Source organism: Chionomys nivalis, chromosome 3 (assembly GCF_950005125.1).
Source record: "Chionomys nivalis chromosome 3, mChiNiv1.1, whole genome shotgun sequence".
Classification (NCBI taxonomy): domain Eukaryota; kingdom Metazoa; phylum Chordata; class Mammalia; order Rodentia; family Cricetidae; genus Chionomys; species Chionomys nivalis.
Genome location: NC_080088.1, coordinates 102,004,125 through 102,023,409, shown reverse-complemented (window position 1 = coordinate 102,023,409; position 19,285 = coordinate 102,004,125). Strand labels below are relative to the sequence as shown.

The following is a 19,285-nucleotide window of genomic DNA, read 5'->3' as shown; positions in this document are numbered from 1 at the left end:
TCGCAGAAATATGTTTCCTCCATCCCCTCCCCTCCCCTAAGGGCAGATTGTAAGTATCTGACTGCTGTCATATAAGTTACATAGGGGACACCAACCAGAGTGTGAGGGAAACACCCCCAAATGTAAGAACAGAAATACAAGTCAAGTCACTGTGTACATAGAAGCTCTTCAGACAGCTTCAAAGAAGGTACCTTCATATGTAACCTGATTTCCATTAATTACGGAATTGGGCTGGCAAGAGCAATCATGTTTCCCCAAATTTGCCAAACATGTTAAGTACCCCAGCTAGGCAATTGCCTCCTGATCCTTAGGGCCCAACAGGATAAACCTTTGAGAAATAAGACAACTCTCAAGGAAAGGGCAGAAATCTGTGTGCTCATGAGGAATGAGAGGGAACCCCTGACCGTGTTGTGTTCACACTGTAATGAGGATTTGTTACAGAAGGGGACCGATGGCAACACGAGGCGCGTAGGTGGAGGAGGAGATGAACTTACGAAGTAGCCTGTTCCCAAGCTGGAAGGAGCTGAACTCTGCAAAGAAAGCACAAAGAGCGGGAAAGTCAGTAGCGATTTTTAACCTGCTCCCATCCACACAGCTCATTACCAGCCCTTTGTGAGCTTTTCATCCAGACATCACATGCACAGGCGTGAGGCCCCTTGTCATCTGCTACTGATACACAGAATGGGTTGCTTAATTTCCCCCTTTATATCTCTCAACAACTCAGAGATGCTAACGTGCTATTTACTGGATTCTGAGCTTCTGCGGTGGACGTAATTGCCAATTTATTTGACAGGCAGCTGGGTAATGAATTAATGATGGCATTTCGCCCTGCACTGAGACTAAACAGGCACGTGGCAGCCTGCCTCCCTGACTTCCTGACATTCAAGGCCTGGGTCTCAAGCTATTTGGTTTTGTGGCCGCAGAGAGGCAGGAAAGGGGAAAAAGTCCAGACTGACTTGAAAATAAAAAGCCCAATGGGTTTGGATGACTTTTTGGTATATGACCTACTTGTCAGTTTATTCCCCGAAGGCTTTGGTTAGTACACACTTGGCACTGTACAAAAATTAGACATTTTGTAAACATAATTAGTTGACTAAAATGCAAAGAATCCATGGTCAGAGGGAAGCAGTTTTTGTCTCAATATTACCAATTCAGACTGCCACAGCTCTGACACACTAAACCACTAAAAATCAGTAACTCTGAGCAAAACTCAGGGTATCACGTACTTGGGGGGAAAAAGTCAAAGTATGAACATGGAAGCTGCTTGTCTATCTTATAATGATCTGTATGTATATATGTATGCCTATATAAGTTTATGTGTACAACATGTGTGCAGGTACCCTGAAGAGACCGAAAGATATTGGATACTCTAGAACTGGAATTATAGGCAGCTATGAGCTTCCTAATGTGAATGCTGAAAACTGAATTTGTACCCTCTACAAGAGGAACCAGTGATCTTAACAAATAAATCATCCCTCTAGTCCCCACCCTGCCCCGCAGCTTTGAGACAGGCTCTCATGTAGTCTAGGCTTGCCCTCAATTCCTGTGTGACGGGATTACAGGTATATACCACTACACTCAATTATGTAATGTTAGTGATCAAATGCAGAATTTTATATATGCTATGCAACCATTCAACCAACTAAACTATTTGCCCAGTTCTCTACCCGGGTTTTAGACAAGGTCTCCATGTAGTCTAGGCTGGCCTTCAACTCCCTGTAGTTGAGGACACCATTGATCCTCCTGCTTTCATTGCCTGAATGCAGGGACAACAGGAGTACAATACTAAGCCTGGTTTAAACAATGCTGGAGATGGACCCCAGGTTCTTATGTACACTAGGCAAGTACTCTACCAACAAAACTACGGAGCAAGTCTGGAACTTTTTGGTGTATATGTTCTCTTGAAAACCTGTCTTAATGAATTATTTAATTTTTGTCATCTCCTTTACAATTAAGGGAGACACAAAATATGTTCAAAATGAAAATAACCCAATGACTAGTCAGTCTTTCCATTGTGGCCTCAGCAACTTTGCCTTAGGGGGGCAATCACCTCTATGGAGAGGCCCAATCTCCCACAGAATTAAAAAACCACTAACTTGAGCTGTTCCATTTACATTTCTGATCTCCTACTCTTTAAACAGGCACAAGGAGACATGTACCTCCATATCATGTCTTGCAACAAAAATATTGCTTGAAAGAATATGTGTGTGTATTATTTGACACAGAAGGCAACATCAACACTTCTTAACAGCAGACATGATTTTAGCTGGCTGTGAATGGGAAGGTACATGAGTTATTCAACTTATTTATTTATTGTTTTTTGAGGCAGAGTTTTTCTATGTAGACTTTGCTATCCTGGAAATCCTTCTGTAGACTAGGTTGGCCTCAAACTCAGAGATCCGCCTGCCTCTACCTCGCAAGTACTTGGATTAGCTACCACTGCCCAGCTGAGTTGCTCTTTTTCATGCTATGATGAATCATTCGAGAGAATCGAATTTAAAGAAGGGAGGGCAAGTCTGGATAAACTTTGAGGCTAAAGTTTATCACAGCAAAAAAGGAGATGCTTCTCATGGGCTGGGCGGCAGTGGCACACATCATTAATCCCAGCACTCAGGAGACAGAGACAGGCAGATCTCTGAGAGTTCGAGGATAGCCTGGTCTAGAGTTCTAGTACAGCCAGAGCTGTTACACAAAGAAAGTTTGTCTTGAACACAGTCCCCTCCAAAGGAAAAAGAAGTTGCTCATCACACTGCATCATCAGTCATGGAGCTGAGAGAAGACAGGAAGTACGAGGGACCTAAACAACACCAAGGCCTGCCCTTAATAACTCTCTTCCTATACATCAGGACTTTACCTCCTAGTTACCTCCTAAAGGTGCCAACATCACGACCAGCTTGTGGGGGGCATTTCAAATTCAAACCGGAACAGTTTTCTGACTGGGTCCACACCCAACAAAGACAGCTTGCCACACAACATTTCTAAAGCAACGTTTCCTCATCTTGGTGTACCATACCCCCCCCCCCCCCCCCGCAAGCTCAGAGGAAAAAAGCACCATGAATGGAATGCTAAGTATGTGACCCGCACTTACAAACCTTAGTGCAAGGCTAACATGATTTTTGTGCTTAACCTCTTCCAGAGGACCTGAGTTCAGTTCCCAGCACCCACCATCAGGTGACTCATACACCACCTGTAACTCCAGCTCCAATGGATACAACACCCTCTTCTGGTTTTCCTGGGCACCAGTATACCTGTGAAATGTGTGTGCGCACACACACAAATACACACACACATATATCTAAATTAAGGGGGGAAAAGTGAGTAAAAAACAAAACCTTCCTGTTTTCTTGATTCTATAAGCAAACGAGAGAGGGGGTGGAATAGGGTAGGGTAGGGTGAGAAAGAGAGAGAGAGAGAGAGAGAGAGAGAGAGAGAGAGAGAGAGAGAGAGAGAGAGAGAGAGAGAAAGAGCTCAATTCACCCACTGTGGTAATGGAGACTCCTTTTACCAGTGACTGACCATGTGAAAATGTCACCTGTTTTCTGCACCCCCAGCTCTTATTACAGCAGGTAAAGAAAGAAACCAAGTTAGGTTTCTACCAGCCTGGAGTCCTGCCTCTAGGAAACAAACTCATTTTAGGATGAATGACAGAGATATAAGGGGATCTGTTGATCTCATTCACCCTGCTTCCCGAAAATGTTTTATCCCAGAAGAAGGATCACTCCAAACCGAGCTTCCCACCCCCATACACACATCATCGTATTGTATACCAAAGCAAATTACATCCTTGAGGTCTAAGCAAGCTGTGATATGCTCATTTTGCATATATATTGTGCATTACTTGGGGGAGCGGGTGGAAAGAAGGGCTTTGTTGTGCATGTTTGCTCTGGACATTGTTTATGCAGGTCTGACTGAATGAGGGAACAGTGGGTATCATTTCAATTTCTGATGTCAACATCAAATTACTTATTTAATTTCATGCCTGGTGAAGCATTGTATAGCTACACGCGGAATCATTTCAGTTCATTTGTTATGCTGTGCTTTCGCAGCGATTGGCTTGCCTTCCAACTGACAGCTTTAATTACGACATGAATTTGATTGCACTGCTGAGGAATTAACATAATGCAACAAAGCATTTAAGCACCCTGCCTTATCACCCAGCTTCCACACACATGGATACACGCGCACACACACTGATAGACATGAAAAACAAAAAAAAGAGATGCTGGAACCTCCTGTGTATGAAAGGTGCACTGGAGTCAGCCTCAGAGTCTAAAAGGCAAACACATAGAATCTTAGCATCAAGGGTTATCTACACTTAGCAAGGAACTGAGCATACCAGTTTCATGAATATTGTATCATTTGTTTATTTGTTTTTTTATTCATAAATAACAAGAACTCATATATTCCAAACTGACCTGGAAATTATTGTATGGCTGATTACCTTAAAATTTTTTTAATTCAAGTTTTATTGTAAAATTCTGTGTGTGGGGGTGTGGGGGGGGGAGGGCTAAGAGTGAGTGTAAGGGTGTGTATGCGGTTGTGCAGTGCCCAAAGAGGCCAGAAGAGGCATCGCATCTCCTGGAGGTGGAGTTACAGGTAGTTGTGGGCTACCCAAAGTGGGTACTGGGAATTTAAACTCAGGTGCCCTATTAGAGTAGCAAGTGTGCTTAACCACTGAGGAATCTCAGTTCCCTTAAACTTATCCTGTATTTTTGAATGCACACTTGCCTGTGGGTGCATGCATACACGTGTGTGTGTGTGTGTGCACACACGCGTGCACGACTGTAGTCACAAGTCTACATGAATTCGGCACTGGAAAACCAAACTCAGGTTCCCATTCTTACATGACAAACAATTTATAGACTGGAACATTTCTTAAAGCTTAGCCTCCTGCCCCTCATGTCCCTGCCTCATCAATGTTGGATATCCAATCATAGGACACCCATATTAAGTTTGTTCCATGCTAGGAATAGCACCTAGAGCTATGTGCATAGTAGGCCCAAACTTGAATTTTGACTGTCAAAAGCGTTAAAGTGAATCGTTAGCAAACTATCACCTTCTCCCAAACAAACAGCTAAGAGTGTTATCACTGAGTCCTCTAATAGTTTTTCCACATTTCCTGAAACCTGTATACTTGTTATTTGCAACAATATATTTGGAAGGTATCTTGATTCATGACTTTTTGTTGATGTTTTACAAGACAGGGTTTCTCTGTAACTTTGTAGCCTGTCCTGGAACTAGCTCTTGTAGACCAGGCTGGCCTTGAACTCAGAGATCCACCTGCCTCTGCCTCCTGAGAGCTTGGATTAAAGGCATGTGTCACCAATGCCCGACTAACTTTATTGATTGCTTTACTAGGAAAATTTCATTCAAGTGTTACAATTTTGGAACACAGTTCTTGTAGTGCCTTAAATCATTCTTCTGAGACATGGCCACTCATGTTTGACTCCAGAATAAACTCTTTCCCATTCCCCTCGAGGTAAGACCTTTTTCTTTCTCCATCAACACTAGCTCTGACTCTTTGCCATCCCGAAAAAAACAGAAAAAAATTTCTTGGCTATCTGTGTTCATTCTGAGTTCCAACCCAAATCTTAGCTGAAATTATTTGAAAACTTAAATGATTTTCCAAGTCAGAAATTACATAAGTGCCTCTCAAACCTCCAAACCACAGACATCAATTGTGCTACAAAATAATATTAGGAAACAGGGCGTCCATGGCTTGACATGTGCTGGGAGTTGCCCATTATCAGAAGGCCCTGCGGTATCATGTTACAGGAGATCAGAAAGATTTCAAAGCTTAGAACAGATGTGTGGCAATTTCGAGGCAATACCCAATAGTGTTAATTTTAAATTTCTATATTCTTCTAGGCAATTAAGTAAGTTTTCATATTTATGTATTTACTTGCATGTGCCTATCTAGTTGTGTGTGGGGGCTTCAGTGTGCCATGGTTTGCATGGGAAGGACAGAGGAAAACTTCAGTTGTTTTTTTCCCTTCTACCATGTGGGTTCTAGGAAAAAAACTCAGGTCTCTAGGCTTCGAAGCGAACACCTTTATTCTCTGAGTCATGTTGGTGGCCTTCCCCCTAGGTGTTTTCTAATAAGAAAAAGGTGGCTACCATCAGTTAGGGGGTAGGTGTGGGTAAGGAGACTCAAGGCAGACTCTTGTGGGAATTAGCAAAAGTGTACCAAACTTGAGTAAGCTAAGTCTCACTCATGTCGGAATAACTAAACCAGCCAAGGTGACTTCAGAGGATCAAGGAGGAAAACCAAATATTTGAGACAAGTTTGGACTACGTTGTATTGGGGTCATTATTGACTATCCACTGAGCAAAGCTGTATTCAGCTAGACTCCAGATGCAAATTTTACCACAGCTGGGCATGTTGAGAGTCTCTACAGAAAAATATGTAAGAAAAGTCATAGGACCCTCACCAGGCGCTTCTCTCAATTAGTTCTGTGCAACTGTGGTCTAAGCATCTGGCCTTGGAGAAAACCTGAACAGTATCCGCTGAGAAACACTGCAGAAGGGGGCTCCGTCTATGCAATCTCAAAGTTGTCACCATCCATGCCAGGAGTAGACTTTCTAGTGTGTCTACTTTATGGCCATTCATGGTCTCTCCCATAACCTTTTGCTCACTGCTCTATAAGCAAGCCTCAAAAACTCACTGGCTCCCCAAAGTGAATTTGGGTAGATTCATACCTTAATTTGTAGTTGGGACATTTGAAAAAGGAATAGAATTTTTGTTTTGTTTTCTTTTTGGTCTCCCTACAGAAGAAACATTAACAGAAATAGTGGAACATACCTGGAAAACTAGGACTTGGCATAGGTAGACAGATCAATGGTTTAAAGTCAGCTTGGTCTACATACTGAGTTATAGGTCAACCAGGTAGATAGACAGGTGCTATCTCAAAAAAGAAGAGAAAAACTGAAGGAGGTAAAAAAAAGTACCCCCCCTCCATTTTTTAAAAGTCAGCTGTGTATTTACGTAAATCAAAGGGCAGATTTCAATTTCTTCTTCCTCTAAAGAAGTTATAAGTTCCCTTCATTTCATAGGCATGTGGCTAAACTGGTAGAGTGCTAGTCTAGCACTCAAAAAGCTCTGGGGTCCAACCAGGAATATAACCTGGACTACATAAATCCATTCGCTAAATGAAAAGGGCTTTGTTCTTATTTCTCTGAAATTTACCAATTCACTCCTATTTCCAACGAAGTAGATAGGAAAAGATATTTGGATGAGGTTGGGAAGGCAGGGGAGGGAGCATGTCAGTGTAAGAGCAGAGTAGGTGGACAGGACTGGCTCATGGGCCATTTCTGGGCCCTCTTGTTTAGCCTGCTCTTGTGATCCTACTAGGTGGAGGAGGGTGGGTGTGTTTGTCTTTTTTTGCCATCAGAACACTGTCCAAGCTATGTCTGCAAATTATCTGGTTACTCCGAAAAGAACAACGTCCTTAGGAACACTCTCTGCCTCAGTCTCCTGCCACCACAGGCCACAAGAGAGTAATGAAATACACAGCTGAAGCAGTTTCCAGGAGAAAGGAAACTGCGCTTTGAAGTAGATATACATTAAATACTTATGCTCGTCCTCTCTCGGCTTCCAACCTGCCTTTTTCTACATTTCTGTCACTAAGCGGTCTTCAAAGCGGCTCCTTCAACTCATGAAGTTAACGTTTCTGTTTTAACAGCTTACTGACAACAGGGGATTTCAAAATTGATTATCCAGACTGGCTTTAGCTCAGCAGCTACATTGACAATGCAACAAAATTGATTATCAATCTGAGGTGGTTTAAATGAGAACTATCCCCCATAGGCTCCAGTATTTGCACGCTTGGTCCCCAGGCGGTGGTGCTGTTTGGGGAGGTTTAGGAGGAATACCCTTGTTAAGGAAGCATGTCGCTGGTGGCCAGCATTGAGCCATTAAAGCCACGCCCTACATCCAGTTAGTGAGCTCTCAGCCCAACTACTGCCATGCTTCCCTGACACGATGGACTTCTATCCCTGTGGAATTGTTAAGTCCAAATATCCCCTTCCTTCTATAAACTGCCTTGGTCATGGTGTTTTATCACAACTGAAAAAAGGCGAATGAACCAGCTAAACTACATCCCTCCATCTATTACAGATCCAAACAGAGGACATTGCTACTATTAAAGCTTTCCAAATACAGGATGGGTGTAGCCTTCACTCCCAGGTAAGCTTGTGCATCCTGACCTTGGGCTCCTTCAACCCAAATATTTCTCTATCTTTGCAAACCAACAAAACTATGTGACACCTGATTTCCAACTTAATGCTCTGCTGTTCTCTACTAAAGTGAATAATGGCCACAGCCAGGATACACACAGGAAGGATCACATAAGATATTCATTCATAGATTTTTCTGTAGTGCTTTTATACGTTATTATAATTTTTAATTATAGGTTTCTGTGGGTATATATAGTAAATGAGTACAAGCACCTGCAGAGCTGACAGTTCAGGAAGCTCTGAGCCGCAAGACATGAGTGCTGGGGCCTGAACTCAGGTCCTCTGGAAGAACAGGAAGGGCGCTTAACTGCTGTGAGCAGTCGCTTTAGTCCCTGATTTTTTCGCTTGTTTTGTTCAATGAGAACAACTGAAATTTGTCACTTACATAGGAAAAAGTATTTTGGAGAGAAGATTTTATGCATTGACCAGGACATAAACAGTACTCTCACCAGGCAAAATCAACTATGGAGCGTTAGGAGCTGGGCACGTGGCTCAGTTGCCAGACTTCTTGTCTAGCATGGATGAAGCTTTAGGTTCCATCGCAAGCACTGCATTAAAAAAAGCATGGTGGTGCACACCTAGACCTCAGCAAATGGAGGCAGAGAACCAGAAGTTCAAGGTCAGTCTTTAAAACACAACTTCAGGACCAGCTTGGACTACTGTATCTCAAAAAAATAAAAATGGAGTACCAAGTTGAAAAAGCACGAGAAATGTCATATTTCAACATCAAACTGCACCTCTCCTGTACCTCATCCGCCGCACATTCTCACCCAAATGCCCTTATGCTCAGAGGCCTTCTGGCTTTCCCTAAGTCCCACTCCTACCTTCATACAAAAAGCAGAGTCAGTATTTCAAAGTCCAGAGTTTAATCCTTCTTAACCACGGCCATGATCTTTGGTTTGGTAAACTTCCTCCATTTTGGTTAAACTTTGATTATTCCTTGAATTTTGGTTTCCAGAACTAAAGCAACCAGTTCTTTAGATTCTTGCCTCCCCACTTCAAGCTAGTAGAAACAGAAATACCCACTAATGAACTATTCAACAAACACATGGCACACTTATTTTTATTAAAGATTTTATTTATTTATTTATTTATTTATTTATTTATTTATTTATTTATTATGCATACAGTGTTTTGCTCGCATGTATGCCAGCATGCCAGAAGAGGGCACCAGAATTCATTGTAGATGGCTGTGAGCCGCAACATAGTTGCTGGGAATTGAACTCAGGACCTCTGGAAGAGCAGCCACTGCTCTGAATCATTGAGTTATCTCTTCAGCCCACATGGCACACTTCTGAAAGCTGTTAGAATGAATTCCCGTTATGCCATGTGTGTCTAAACACTTTGTCAACCCCGTGCCATTATCTGCTTGTCTATCAATTAATTAATAAATCTCTTACCCCAAAAGAACAATCTGCCTCATTGTGTCCCTTGGACCTAAAACCCAAAACTTTAAGCAATTATTTTTACATCTTAAGCGAATTTTTAAATAACGAGCTATCATGAGTTGAAAAGTGTCTGCCCACCTCATATGTCCATTTCCAAACTTCAGAAAGGAACTTCAGATGACTAACTTTCTGTATTAACTTCATTGGACAATGAGGTGGCCGGATACTTGATCAAAACTAAGGAACTTCTGTTTTAAATTTATAGGACATTCGGGAAAGCAGACAGCTTGTCCCTCAGTCTCAGGCCTCAGGAAAAGGCAGGCCTGGTCCTCCCTTACATATGAGGGAATTTCTCCTGAATGTGTTCTATTCTGGGTATCATTTTCACCTGATTTCAGACCCAAGGAAACTAACTGAGTTTCACGCAGGCCAATGGGCGAAGGAGAATTTCATCTGTAGCTCACAAGGTCTCTGGTCACCAGTTATAGATCTTGGGGCTTTTCAGCTTCTTTCTTGTTAGTAAACCAATTCTGTATGAGAAAAACATTTGCTGGCTCTGTTCTTGTTGGCCTCTGAGTTTTGGGGGAATGCATACTGATAAATGATCCTATGTGAATACAGAACTCCACTGTATTTGTGGAAGATGCTCATGATCTGTTATCCAAAACTTTGTTCCATTTATTTGAATTTTCAAATTCAATTCCCAAGTTTTGACAACTTTCTCAATTATAAAATTATCTATAAATCAGAAGCAGTACTTCCCCCTTGAATAACTCCTCATGAATATTTATATGTTCAATTATTTCCTTAACTTTTTCCTTTGTGACTAATCTGAACAAGTTATAATGTCTCCTTGATGAAGATAATCTCAAAGTCTTGTGGCAAATTATACCCTCCTTGACAACACCGTTTGGGAGGACTTAATAGAGAAAACCCAAGCCCACTGGGCTGCTAAATCTTTACCCGTGAATCAAATCTTCCAACTACATTAAGTTTTGGGTTTTTCTTTTCCCTTATTTTTCTTTGCCTGCTGAATTAAGAAGACAACCCTAGAACAATAGGATGTCTTGATTAGCCTCATTTGAGAGTAAGCCTCCATTGTCTAAGTATCAAATACCACCAAGTGTGAAAGACTGAAGGGAATTTTGAACTTAGTTGAAAACTCTGTAATGAGAACTGCTGTCTAACAGGGACCAAATATACGCCCCCAAACAAATGCTTCTAACATTACTCAACAGACAGTGTAGAGAAATATTATCTGAAAGAAAAGTAAAGTTACCTTGAGATCTAGGAGTGTGGCTCAGTACAGAGAGTGCTGGCCTATCATGAACTAAGCTCAGAGTTCCATTTCAGTGTGGGGGCCAGCCATGATAAGCTAAGTTTCAGCAGGTCACCCAAAGGAAGTTCTTTATTCCCAACCATTATCACCTGCCAGAGTAGAACTTGGCCCTTGAGAAATTTAGTAAGAGGCCTGATTTACCCTGAGGCAATACCTTGTTGTAGGACCTGACCACCGCCCAAGAACAGACCATTCAAATGTCTAACATTACAACTACTGTAGTAGATAGGATCACCTGCCAAGGCACACTCACCAGGACACGCCTTGACAAATGTCAGCCAATCAGGGGTCCTGAACCTCAGAAACCCCTCACCCCCACATTTACTACTATAAAAAGCCAATTCTAATTGAGCTCGGGGCTCTCTGGCTATTCCAATGTGTTGTACATGCAGAACACCGACTTTGCAAACTTGATTACAATAAAGGCTCTTTGCTTTTACGTACAGGACTCTTGGTTTCCTTGTTGGCTTTTGTGGGGCTTTGCGGATTTGGGCATAACATTCAGCACACTATAAAACAGGCATGAAGACACATACCTGGTATTCCAGCACAGGGGAAGTAGAGAAAAGAGGATCAGGAATTCAAGGTCATCCTTGGCTGAGCAGTAAGTTCCAGGCTAGCCTGGGATACAAAGAACAATACTCCCAGATTATGGCCAGGGAAGTTTCTGTGTCACAATGTGTGTGCAGTGGTGGGTGACCCGCCAGAGCTCAAGAGGTGAAGGTCCCAGAATTGAGAAGATCAGAATTACAAATTTGAGGGGGGGAAAAAACATGGTTGGAATTCATAAACCTGAAGATGAAAGAGCAAGGTTCACATCAATAGTAAGTGGCCAGGTATGGTCAACTTTTTGACATTATACTCTAGTTCATGTTCAATAACCACAAAATTTAGCTGTTTTTTTCCTCTTAATGAAGTAAGAAAGAAAAAAACAAACCTAAAACTTTAAAACAGATTTCGTATTGAGGTGTTTTCATAGAAATGCCCTTCCACAAGATGCTACAGGCCACAGGTTGGGTGCATCAATTTAGAAGGTTCCCTATGGAATATATGTGGGAAAAATTACTCTAGGTGAACAAAACAGCCACCAAGACAAAGCAGGAATGGTTTCTTAGCACACCCAAGTAGGGAATCCTTTGCATTCCCTTCAAATCAATGAAAAAATTATTTTGGTATATCAGCAACTAGGCAGCATACACAATCCAGAGGAGAACTGCCTATAGACAATAGTTTTTCAGGTCATACAAAAAGCATGCAGGAAACCTCAAAAAGAGGGAACAATTTCCATGTGGCAATTATATAGCCACATATATAGAATAAAGAATGCCTATAAAAACAAAAATATAAAATATGCAGCATATTCAAGAAATACTTGACACTGCTACACATCCAATTTAGAAAAAAAAAAGGTCAGGACAAGAGAATGGCTCTGTGGGGTGCTGTAGGAACTCCTTTAGCCAGTAGCTTTTAAGCTACCAGCACACTTGGGCGTGGCCTCTTATACTATAAAGGAAAAATTAAATCACATGGGCACTCTCTCTTCCAGCTGCTGGATTCAGTTTCGCTTCCCCCTATCGTGCAGAAGACTGTGATCTGTCAATCTACCCCTTAATAAATAATCCTTTAGTATACTCAACTCTGAACTAGGGTGGGATTTCTTTTTAATGTCCATCTTTATCTGGTGCCAATGTGGGGCTCGACCCATGATCCTGAGATTAAGAGTCTCATACTCTACCTGGATGGGATAATAGATTAGTGTGAGCTTACTAACACTAATAATATCACACTAATAATAAAAATGAATAATAGAGTGAATAACTGTGAGCTATTATTTATAGGCAATTTAAATTGGTATAGATTCTTGCATATTGATACAAATCAAATTATTTTGAATATATTCCTATTTCTGTCTACAATATTTGTATACTAGGCAAAGTTATTTTGTCATATTATATGCATGCATGATTCTACCTCTTCTTAAGACATTTTGTATACTTATACAATTTTAGGATATATTATTATATTGCACTATACATTTCGACCTCTGATCAAGATACTTACACATTGTTTACATTTTGAAATCACTGTCCTCATTTATTGCACAGTTTAAAGCTTGTTTGATATTCGAATATAAAGTCTTAGCCTTTAAGCTATATAGGTATTAAGAATTAAAGGTCAACAGTCATCCATGTTTCTGAAAGTTAGACTAATCAGGTTCTTTATATTCATAGAGATTGTATTCTACATAGATGATAAGTAATCTTCACCCACTTCAAAGAGCTGTAGAATATGGCGTTTAAAAAATGTTCTGTTGATGTGAGACACGATTCTTCCTGTCAGCACCAATGTATTCCCGAGAAACTGTTGAGCACCAAAGACACTCCACTTGGAGGTTGTTTTCTTCTTGGCAAAACTGGCCTTTGTGCAAGAAACTGCCCAGGCATCAACCACTGACAAAATGCATGATGTCCAAATAGGACAAGCAGAACAAAATAAAAAAGACTGTAAATCTTGGCAAGACAGGGGAAGACGGATTTAAATTTTTTCCTGCCTCTAAAAATGGCCTGTGAGTTACTCTAGGGCTTAGCCAAAGTTGGTTGCTCCAAGGTTGCAAACGAGACTTTGGGTGATTGCCCAGGTTGCCAGTTGTCTGGCATTTGTTGCACATTTCGGAAGTTGCTTAATTGCACTTCCTGCTTACTCAAGTAACATTTTTTCCCTTCTCAGCTTTTCCATGGGGTTGAAGATTAGATAGTTGTAGTTACTTTCCTCTCATGACTTGGCCAAGTTATTTGTAATACAAGAATCCATAGGATAGGATAATTATTGAAAAATTTATCACATTTCTTGCTAGATGCTGTTTATGATTAAAATTCTAATTTTTATACTTGATGTTTGTTTTAATTGTATATAATATTGTTCTAGGTTTAAAACTCTCTTATTTAACAAAAAGGGGAGGTGCTGTAGGAATTCCTTCAGCTAGTAGTTTCTAGCACCCACTTTGGGTGGCTCATTATTGCTTTTAATTCTAGTTCCAGAAGTGACCTCTTCTGGACCCTTTGACATATTGTGCATTGTGTGTGTATGCCCGCATGCATGCAGGTGCGCGCGCACACACACACACGCATGCATTTTTTAAACTGTCATGCAAGAGAAGAAAAACATGACAATGTAAGAAAAAAATAACTACAACAGACATAATTATCAGACATAATATTAGAAGTTATATTTCCTACCCATTTAAAAAAAGAATAAGCAAAATGTATATATTTTGAAAATTAAAAGGCAAAAACAGCAGAATTTTTTTTTTGTTTTGCTTTTTTTTTTTTTTTTTTTTGTCAAAAATTGCAAAGTGCTTGGGAAAAAAAACCCTGAGCCAAGCAAGCGTTCTACCACAGAACTACATTCCTCCCTTTTACAAGTTTTATTTTGAGACAAGGGCTTGCCAAATTCCCTAAGCTATCCTTGAATTTGAAGTCTTCTTGCCTGGGCCTCTAGAACAACTGAGACTACAGGCATCTGTCTCTCTAATTGCCCCAGGTGGTCTTTCACTTAGACTCCTGCCTCGGCTTCTGGAGTAGCTGGAATTGTGGACAACTCTACATAGCAGGTAGTCTTTTACTTTCCCCTCTCTACTACCATTGACTAATGACCAACTAAAACGGTAACACCTTACTCTCCTAAGAGCTGACATGGTATCAAGAGGAATCCTGTGGTTAGGTTGGATTATAAGTCAAATTGTTGTTTTGAGAAAGAATCTGTGTAACTCAGGGTGGCCTTGAACTGATGATTCTCTTACCTCAATATCCCACATGCTAGAATGTATCACGGCTACCATGTTGCTTCCACAGCCTATCATTTTGTTCTAAGTATATGTCCTGGTTAGATGTCTTTTTTCTTCCTCAACTTGTCAAAGCCAGAGACATCTGAGAAGGAACTTCAATGAGAACATGCCTCTTTTGGAATGGCCTATAGGCAAGTGTGTGGGGGCATTATCATCACTGATGATTTATTTATTCAGGAGTGCCCAGCCCATTGTGGGCAGGGCTACTCCTAGACAAGTGGGCCTGGGTTATATAAGAAAGCAGGCTAGGAAACCATGATGAGCAAAAGCAACAAGCAGCACTGCTCCATGGCCTCGGTTTCAGTTCCTGCCTCCAAGTTCCCCTCATAATGGACTGTAAGCTGTAAGATAAACCCTTTCCTCTCCAAGTTTCTTATAGTCATGGTAGTTTATTACAGCAATAGAAAGCAAATTAAGACAGTATTACAATGCCAGCATTTGTTGTGACTGCCTATATTCTTTTGTGTATATACGACATATTTCCTCTATTTTTTCTTCTCTTGAAAGACAAACAGGTTGTTTTACTCTTAGGCTGTTGTACAGAGCCTCAGAACTCAATACAAACTCTCGTTTTTCATCTTTCTAGCTACGTGCTGAAGAATGGACCTAATAGTTAATAGGGAAACTATAGATTATAGCCTTCTATTACCTACCAAAACTGTTTACTCAGTGGCCACACCATTTTATACTCTTGTCAGAAACAAATGAGTTTATCAACTTCTCCATGCAAGTGACATTTGTTATTTTTTTGCTTATAACAATCTTATTATGAGTAAACTGATTCTTCAGTTTTTAAAAAGATTTTATTTTTATTTTGAATTGATGTGTATGTTGGAGTGGGTATGTGGAGATGAGTACAGGTGCCTGAGTCGAGCTGAAGTGAAGGTAATTGTAAATACACAAGATGGACACTGTAAATCATACTTGGACCTCTGGAAGAACAAGGTAAGTTCATGAACACTGAACTTTCTCCAGGCCTCTGGTTTTACTTTGAATTTGCATCTCTAAGGATGAAGGACTTTGAGAATCTTCTCACACATTCAGCAGCTCTTTGGAGTTCTCCTTTGCACACACAGCAGTTCAAGTTCCCAGCGTAACATTAAAATAGACTGCCCTTTTACTGTTGAAATACACGAATATTTTTTTGCACACTCTGGATAATAAACACTATCAGGTATGTTTTTCCCATTCTACACAATGTCCTTCCCATCTCACGATCACTCCTTCTGAGGTACAAATTATCTCTTGGTCTCTTGCTGGTCATACTTTTGGTGTCACACCTTAAACAACCCAATGGCAAAGGCACAACTCGTGAAGATTTACCTATTTTCTTCTGTAAATTCCATTATCTTGTCTTATAGGTTTGTCTTAACTGATTCATTTTTGAGTTCACTTTTGGCAGTTTTGTGCAGAGGCTGGAATTTATTTCTATGAAAGCCACAGCAGGTAAAATGGAAAAAGCACCCAACTACCATTGAAATTGATGACAATCCTAAACTAACCACGTTTCTATCTTGTAAGCCAGTCATTCTCAACCTGTGGGTTGTGACCCCTCTTGGGGATAACGACACTTTCATAGGGGTCTGAGACATCCTGCATATCAGATATCTACATTAGACTTTATAGCAGTAGCAAAATTACAGTCATGAAGTACTGATGAAATAACTTTATAGTTGGGGTCACCACAACCTGAGGAACTGTATTAAAGGGCACAGCATTAGGAAGGCTGAGAACCACTGGTCAAAGTCATAATTGAAGTCTGATTAGGTAAACCTGGAATACTTACAGAGTCAATAAAATCTTATACTAAAAGCACAATGTGGGTATGGGAAGAAATGTCTGCCAGAACGTGAAGGGCTAAGGCAGGAGGATCTGTTGTTCAAGCGCATCCTTGGCTAACAGCAAGTTTTATCCTAACCAGGATTACAAAACACAAAAACAAATATAAACAAATCATACAACAAAATCCCAGAAGACCTAAGTAAGCATTCAGTGTTTGAAATTTAGGTCAGCAGAGCGCTTACTTTTTCAAGATTGTATAATTCTATCATAAAACTAGTGAAATCCATCAAGAAACTAGCATTATTATATCCAGAATTTCACTCACAGTCAAAGAAAGTGTTCTTTATTTAACAACATATTAAGGAATACTGCAAGAATAATGGCTTTGCTTACTCCTGCTAATTCTTCTGAGAATGCAAATGTCCACACACCAAACAACTAACTTACTTGAAAGTGTTGGGGGGAAAAAGTTGTGTATTGGTGCTGTCTACTTTGGTTGATAAAGGGAAATGTAACATTATCATAGTACCATCACATGGAATGTGTCAGGGTGATGTATTTGGGCCTAAAGAATAGGGTGGAGTAATACACACAGTCATGTAAAATGGGTCATTCAGTACTACTACATAGAAGAGGTCAGTGTAATACATTATTATCAGATGGAATGGGTCAGTGTGGTGGTTTAAATAACGATGGCCCCCACAGGATCATATGTATGAATGCTTGGTCACTAAAGAGTAGACAGAATTCTATGAAATGATTAGAAGGATTAGGAGGTGTGACTTTACTGGAGGAAGTGAATCACTGGGACTGGGATTTGAGGTTTCAAAAGTCCATGGTAGACTCAGTGTCTCTCTATCACTCTGTCTCTGTTTCTCTCTCTGTCTCTGCTTTCAGAGCAAGACGAAGCTCTCACCTACGTCTCTACCACCATGACCGCATGCTGCCATGAAAATAAACTAAGCCTCTGAAACTGTGAGTGAGCCCCGAATTCAATAATTTTTCTCATAAGTGTTGCCTTAGTTATGGTGTCCTTTCTCAGCAACAGAACAGTGACTAAGAGAGCCAGGATAACGAAGGATCAGCCTATGAAGTGAGTCAGGGTAATGCAGCATCAGCAGACAGAATGACCAGAGGTCATAATGAAATGTGTCAGAACAATGCAGTATTATATACTGAGGCATGGTATTAGAAGTGTAGTATGGTCATGTGGGATGGGAAAGCTATCTGCAGCATTTTGTTTTAGTGGACATTGCTTACTAAAAACAGTTTGAAATACAGAATCTTAACATATATGTACTTAAAAATCATATATATATATATATATATGCTGGTGAGATGGTTCAGTAGATAAAGGGGCTTGCTTCCAAACCTGGGAACCTGAGTAATTCCTGGCACTCATATGGTAAAAGGAGAGAGGCAACTAGCCCAAGTTGTCCTTTGACCTCCACACACAAGTCAAGTCATATGCAACCCATACACACATGGGTACTTTGACGTACAAAATGTAAATGTGTGTGTATACACACACACACACACACACACACACACATTATTATTCTCTGCTTTTAACATTTAAAGTGAAAAATGTAATGCCTCTTTCTCCTTGAGGAGAAACTCTAGTATTTTCTCTGTAACACACCACCTTGTTCCCAGTAACGAATGTTGCTGAGATTGAAAGAATGGAGGAGAACAGGGTAAAGGACCGATCACACACATAATCGCTATCAGACCTCTACTGCTTTGTAACGTTGGAGACTCAAAACTTCTCTCCTTTGCACACCCCCACATCTTGCACTTAACTCGATTAATGTTGCTTCTTGACATCATGAAATAAAATTCCTCTCCACTAAGCCTGTATTTCAGGACAGCTTCCAAGTGTTTCTCAAAGGGGCAAAGATGGGGCCTGAACGGTGCTAAAATGACAAGTGAGGGAAGGAGCCAAAAGAGTCTGTAGCAGTCGGCTCTGGCACAGACAATAAAACAGATCCAGGAGGACCAGGGGAGTCCAACGCAGGGTGGATGGATTTCAGGAGAAACAGGGGTATTACTACTGCAGCCTCAGGCTACAGAAGCTTTGGACCCTACAGCTTCTTTCCTTTGAAACATGAACATCAGCTTTGACATCCCTAAGATTTTAAACTACCTCACAGAAAGGTGAAGGTACCTGGGCTTTGTTCTTAATTCCATCTTTAGCCCTGGGTAGCACATCTACCCAGGAGATGGAAGAGGTTATTATCCTATTAATGAGATAATCTACTTTCCCTTCCCAGAAGCCTCCTCTTGGTACTGCTTCTGCCTGCCCATTTTTCTGAGACAGGCCTCAAAAAGCAAGACATTGTGTTTTACTTTGCTTTATCCCCTTTTTTGGATACTGGCCAAAGGCTAAGCAGGCTTTCCCTGGGCTTTTCACTGTCTCTTTGAAACCTCTCTCTCTCCTTTATCCATGTGGCTGCTTGCAAAACACACGGCTTTCTCCTTCTCGGCACTTCCCTTCTCCAGGCCGTGTAAAGGCCTGTCTGGCAGGAATCAATGAGTCCTAACAAGACACTTGTGCCGCCCTTGTAGGTCATCAAACAATTGGAAGAATGGACCCCAAGAGATTAGAATTTCCCCAGGAACCCCCTTCTGGGATTATGAAAGCCTATAAAGCCCTCAGGGTAGCTAGAGGAGGAACATGCCTGCCAGAAGAAAGAT

At 40.9% G+C, this 19,285-nt stretch overlaps 1 protein-coding gene across 3 annotated transcripts in view; it reads right to left on the bottom strand.

The window, feature by feature from the left end:
• The window catches only part of Auts2 (activator of transcription and developmental regulator AUTS2), a 1,103,484-nt gene that overhangs the window by 607,766 nt on the left and 476,433 nt on the right, over positions 1 to 19,285 (bottom strand). For all 3 annotated transcript variants that reach the window (XM_057763815.1, XM_057763817.1, XM_057763816.1), the window contains exon 4: positions 495 to 530. In XM_057763815.1, the coding sequence (XP_057619798.1) occupies positions 495 to 530 (36 nt within the window). The remainder of the gene's footprint in view (positions 1 to 494; positions 531 to 19,285) is intronic.